This window comes from Coffea arabica, chromosome 10e, assembly GCF_036785885.1.
Source record: "Coffea arabica cultivar ET-39 chromosome 10e, Coffea Arabica ET-39 HiFi, whole genome shotgun sequence".
Lineage (NCBI taxonomy): Eukaryota > Viridiplantae > Streptophyta > Magnoliopsida > Gentianales > Rubiaceae > Coffea > Coffea arabica.
The window spans coordinates 28,916,483-28,922,661 of NC_092328.1; the positions used below are offsets into that span (position 1 = coordinate 28,916,483).

A 6,179-nucleotide genomic window follows, 5' to 3' on the forward strand; every position below is an offset into this window, starting at 1 on the left:
CTTTTGTACAACACTTCACCATTTAAGAAAAATTTGGAAGCCATTCTACGCAGAAAACTCTTGTCCTTTGTACCAGCATGCAGAGGGTAAGATCCAGTTTTGAGAAACTCCTTAATATCATTATACCAAGGAACTTTGTCAGAGGGCTTATCTATAGTCCAACAGTGAGCAGGTTTATCTTGAAATTGAATCTGGATCGGTTCGATCTTCAACTCATCTGGATACTGAATCATAGAGGCTAAGGTGGCCAAAGCATCGGCAAATGCGTTTCGGGCTCGCGGGAGGTGTCTGAACTCCAAATTTTGAAATTGCTTGGCCAAAGTGAGCAAACTACAATGGTAAGGCAAAATTTTTGAATCTTTAGTTATCCACTGCTTCAAAGTTTGGTGCACGAGCAAATCTGAGTCACTGAAAGCTACCAACTCCTTGATTTCCATTTCTAAAGCCATTTTGAGACCAAAAATGCAGGCTTCATACTCAGCCATGTTGTTTGTGCAAGCAAATTGCAATTTGGCAGCGGCAGGGTAGTGTTTTCCTTCGGGCGAAACCAGAACAGCTCCAATTCCAGCTCCTAGAGAATTTGAAGCTCCGTCGAAGAAAAGCCTCCATTCAGGGCTCTGCTCACTTATATCGTCCGTGGCGCCTACAAATAAGATCTTTTCATCAGGGAAATAGGTGTGAAGTGGTTGATAATCATTGTCCCTTGGGTTTTCTGCTAGATGATCGGCTATAGCTTGCCCCTTGACGGCCTTCTGAGAAGTGAAAACAATATCGAACTCCGAGAGGATTATTTGCCACTTCGCCAAACGCCCAGTCAGCATCGCTTCTCCAAAAGATACTTCAAAGGATCAGACCGGGAAATAAGATACGTGGTATGACTCAACAGATAGTGTCTCAACTTCTGGGCTGCCCAGGCCAATGCACAGCAGCTTTTCTCAATGAATGAATAATTAGCCTCGTACTGCGTGAACTTCTTGCTTAGATAGTAAATGGCTTGTTCTTTCCTTCCAGAGTCATCGTGCTGACCTAGAACACACCCTACTGCTCCTTCAAGCACGGATAAATACATAATCAAAGGTCGGCCCGGTTTGGGTGGCACCAGGACCGGAGGCTGCAGCAAATAATCTTTAATCTTGTCGAAAGCCTGTTGACACTCCTCATTCCAGTACAACGGCACATTCTTTCTTAATAATTTGAACAACGGCTCACATGTGGCCGTTAATTGGGCAATGAACCTCCCAATAAAGTTGATCTTTCCTAAGAAACTTTTCACGTCCTTCTGAGTTGTCGGCACTGGCATCTCTCGAATCGCTTTGATTTTTGCCGGATCTATCTCTATGCCTCTCTTGCTCACGATGAAACCCAACAATTTACCAGCTGGTGCCCCAAAGGCGCATTTCGCAGGATTTAACTTCAAATTGTACTTTCGCAGCCTTTCAAATAGCTTCCTCAAATCATCCAAGTGGTCCTCCGTCCTTTTAGACTTGATTATGATGTCATCCACGTAGACCTCCATCTCCCGGTGGATCATATCATGAAATAGGGTTGTCATGGTCCTCTGATACGTTGCTCCAGCATTCTTTAAACCGAAAGGCATGACTCGGTAGCAAAAGGTACCCCAAGGGGTAATGAAAGCAGTTTTCTCCCTATCTTCTTCTGCCATCAAAATTTGGTGGTAGCCAGCAAAACAATCGCAAAAGGATTCAATCTCATGTCCGGCAGTATTGTCTAAGAGAATGTGAATATTTGGTAGAGGGAAATCATCTTTAGGACTGGCTTTATTAAGGTCTCTATAGTCAACACAAACTCTCACCTCTCCACTCTTTTTTGGAACAGGGACTGGGTTTGAAAGCCAAATTGGGTAATGGGAAACAATGATAATGTTGGTTTGGAGTTGTTTTTCAATTTGTTCTTTTATTTTGAGGCTCATATCTGGTTTGAATTTTCTGGGTTTTTGCTTTACGGGTGGAAAAGAAGGGTCTGTGGGTAACCTGTGCACTACCACGTCAGTCGAAATACCAGTCATATCATCATAGGACCACGCAAATACATCCTGGAACATAGTCAAGAACTCAAGCATCTCCTTTTTCTGGCTCTTATTCAAATGAATACTAATCTGCACCTCCTTAACTTCATCCTCAGTTCCAATGTTAATCTTTTCTGTTTCTTCCAGGTTCGGTTTCGGTTTTTCCTCATATTGTTCAAGATCCTTTGCAAACGAATCGGACACTTCCTCATTATCACTCTCGCTTTGGAGTTCGGATTCACAAACCTCCAAGTCGTGAGTGATATAGAGATTGCCATTATCGAATTCCAGAATTGTGATATCCAAAGGATCAAATAATTTTATTTTTGGCCATCTGAAAGAATTAACGAATGTGGGGTAATAAGTAAACAAACACACAACCAACAAATGGACAAGCAATATGAATATAAACAAACGAATAAACAACACAACAATGACAAGAACAACTTGTGCATTTTCATAAAGACCTTTGATTGAAAGCAAATGGAAATGAAAGCTTAACAATATTTACATGCGCAGACGTTAGTCAAAAAGGAAATTGTTTTCATTGGCTATTTACAGATGCAAAGGTATTTTCATGAATTCACATGAATGATAAACCCCTTTCATTTTACCGAAACTCCTTCCGAACGGGCAGGGACTCGGCTGTCCAATTGGGAATTGATCCTTCGGGAATGTCAGGAAATTCAGCTTCGCCTGGAACAATATCTTCAAATGTTGCCCCAACGAACAATTGGGCCAAACTTGCTTCAATTTCGTCAACTGGGTTGATTTGTGACATGATCACCTCAGCTGGTCGTGGGAAAGTATAATGCAGTGGTGGAATGTCAAGAACCCCTTGCCTTCCTTCTTTCTCCGCTCTCTTGCGCTCCTTCATCTCCTTGAAATCCTTGGCGGTTGGTCGGAAACCCAAACCGAAGGTATCCCTCTTTTCTACTATCTTCACTGGCTTCAGGATCCCTTGCAGTTCACGCCCCAACCCCTTGTCGAATTTGTATCCTCCACGAATCATTTCTCTGGCCATCATTACACTGGCCTTTGAGAGAGTTTGTTCCTCCGTGGTTATCCAACTTACGGAGACTATATCGGATGTGCTGTGAGGGGACATGGTAACACTTTGACTACCCTCCTCTTTAACTCCAGAATTGGTGATCACCAGGCAGTCCTCTTCAGCAAAGATAGTGATTAGTTTGTCATTTACCACGAACTTGAGCAATTGATGCAACGAAGACGGCACAGCCCCCGACTTGTGAATCCATGGCCTTCCAAGTAAGATATTGTAAATGCTCGGGAAGTTCATGACTTGGCAAGTTATTTGAAATTGGGCCGGCCCCATCTCGATTACTAAATCTGCCTCTCCTATTGGCTCCCTCTGCGCTCCATCAAACCCTCTAACAATAGTCCCTGAAGGCCTCAGCTTGATGTCTTGCAATCCTAGTTTCTCTAAGGTACTCCAAGGACAGATATTCAGTGCGGATCCATTATCGATTAACACCTTAGGCAGCATTTTTCCGTTGCACCTCACTGTTATGTACAACGCCCTATTATGTCCGATGCCCTCCGTCGGCAATTCATCGTCAGAAAAAGCAATTTGCTTGTTGAACAATACGCTCCCAACCACGTTTGAAAAATTATCAACAGAAATGTCCCTCGAAATTTGAGCTCTTGTTAATATGTCAATCAATGCATCCCTATGCACGTCCGAAGAGAAAAGTAGGTCCAACATGGTTATCTGGGCAGGTGATTTGCTTAGCTTTTCCACTATGTTGTATTCACTTCTCTGGAGTCGTTTAAGGAAATCCACGGCTTCTTTCTCGGTGATTGTTGGTTTGATGGGTGGCTCAGAACTATTGGCTTGAATTGGAGTAGTAGTCTCAAATGGATTTACAGTCTTCCCCGATCTGGTAACTACTGACACTTCCTTCTTTGTGGTTGAATTTTCCCCGATCTGTATGCTAGGCTCATCGTAATTCCACGGCACTTGTTGCAGACTTAATACGGGCTCCTGTTTCGGGAATTCGATGACTACTGGTTTCAAAGCTTCATTCTCCGCTGGCGTGAGATCTAAGACAAAAGGCTTGTTATCTTCTTCGAATGGCAACTCTATGACAAACGGTTGATCCGTGACCCCAAACACTTCAGCTTCTATTGCCAATTTCTTGATTTGTTCCTCGTACTCCGCATCGTCCATAATAACCCCAACATGCTCTGGTAAGGGGTTTTGATTTACGTTTGGCCCTTGTGGCTCCCTTTTTCTGATCACGATTTCTCCAGACTCAACCATATCCTGAACTTTATGCTTAAGCGCCTTGCAATCCAAAGTTGCATGCCCAGGTGCCCCCGAATGATACGCGCAAACAGCTTGCGGGTTATACCAAACGGGCATGCCATACGGGTAGGTAGGAGGTGGTACTGTACCAATTTTTCCAGAAGCCCTTAACTGGTCATACAGTTGGTCTAAAGGCCTACCTAAATTGGTAAAAGTACGGCTTGGGGGTCGGTTGTAAGGTTCATGAGGTTGAGGATGATTGTAAACAGGTCTATTTGGAGGAGGAAATCTTGGGTTATATGGTGGACGAGGTCGGTTTTGGGGTGGATTTGGTTGGGAAATTTGGAAAGGGGCTGAAGGTGGGTTTGGATAGCTTGGGCGAGGTCGAGGGTGGTGGATGTTGGTAGTATATACAGGGTGCGGATTTGAGTAATAAGGGTAATGGGGTTGGTAGATTGGGTTGTGTTGGTAACGGGGTCGGGGTGAAGGGTCTTGGTTCCAAATAAAGGTTGCATCCCCCTCCTTTTTCTTGAACGGTGGCTTTTTCACATTGCTTCCTTGACCTTGTAAAGCATCCAACTGAGATTTAAGGGCGGAGACATTGACAATCTTCCCAGCTCTCACAAAGTCATCAAACTCCTCAAGTTTATTTACAATTGCAGCAAACGAACATCCGGTCATGCGGAAAATCTCTTCGAAGTACGGCGGATCATGGGCTTTGATGAATGTGCGAATAATTTCATCCTCAGTCATCGGTGGTTCCACCTTCGCAGCTACTTTTCTCCACCTCTTGGCATAGGTCTTGTGGTCCTCAGAAGGCTTCCTTTTCGTTCCTTCCAGAGTAGTCCGGGTTGGCGCTAGCTCGCAGTTGTACTCATATTGTCGAATGAAGGCATTGGACAGATCGAGCCAGGTCTTCGCTTCCTCTGGCTTTAGGTTGGAGTACCAATCGAGAGCATCCCCTTCTAAGCTTTCTGGAAATAATCTCAACGGCAAATTCTCGTCATCCACTGGCTTGCCCAACTTGTTAGCAAACAAGCGCAAGTGCGTCTTTGGGTTGCCCGTGCCATCATATTTGTTGAACTTCGGAGTCTTGAACCCCACCGGCAGTTGTACGTTTGGAAATAGGCACAAATCATCGTAGTCCAGCACCCCTTGCTTGCTTAAACCTTGGCTTTTCCGGATAAATTCATCAAAACGATCCAAGCGTTTAAGTAACTTCATATCAATCTGGGCAGACGAATCTCCCATTTCTGGCTTATTTTGAAAAACGTGCTCCGGCACAACGGGCTCTGCGGTAGTCTGAAAGAAAGTCGGTGGAGTTACATGCATGTTTGGATCACCCTGAGGCTGGAAACCTTGCCCATAAGGGGGATAAAAAGGAGGATTTTGAGTATAAGCATATTGCGGATTGAAAGTTCCCTCAAACGTGGTTTGAAATGAAGGAATAACAAATGGTTCTGATTGTGGTTGTGTAGCGGGTACAGGCTCAGGTTGCACTCCACTACTAACGAGCTCGTCAATCAACTTCTTCTGAGCGGCCATTTCCGACGCCATTTCCCCAAATTTTGTGAGTAACTCAGTCAACTGAACCCCAGGACTTGCGGCTTCCGGCTGGGTAGTTGCAACGAACTTTTCGGATGATTCTGGTTGAGTACTCATGTCTACACGATTCCTTTGGGCTCTACTTCGGGATCGCGTAATAATGGGGCTTTTTCGAAAAGCTATTTTGAAACTTTACCTGAGAATGCAAAAGACTTCTTTAGATAAACCAATCGTTATTAGATTTCTGCAATTTATTCAAAAGGGAAAAAGAAAAAGGCATGAGTTAGTAATTATTCAAACAACTCGGATGCATGTCCTATGGGGGGACCCTTTTTGTGC

At 44.1% G+C, this 6,179-nt stretch overlaps 1 protein-coding gene across 1 annotated transcript; it reads right to left on the reverse strand.

Annotated features, from left to right (window-relative positions):
• Positions 1–415: 415 nt before the first annotated feature.
• LOC113711359 (uncharacterized) lies at positions 416–5,627 on the reverse strand. The gene is made up of 6 exons (XM_072067092.1): positions 4,710–5,627; positions 4,179–4,466; positions 2,814–4,031; positions 2,020–2,053; positions 549–838; positions 416–439 (listed from the first exon to the last, which is right to left on the reverse strand). The coding sequence occupies exons 1-6, from the start codon at positions 5,625–5,627 to the stop codon at positions 416–418; spliced, it is 2,772 nt and encodes a 923-aa protein (XP_071923193.1).
• Between the last annotated feature and the right edge of the window lie 552 nt (positions 5,628–6,179).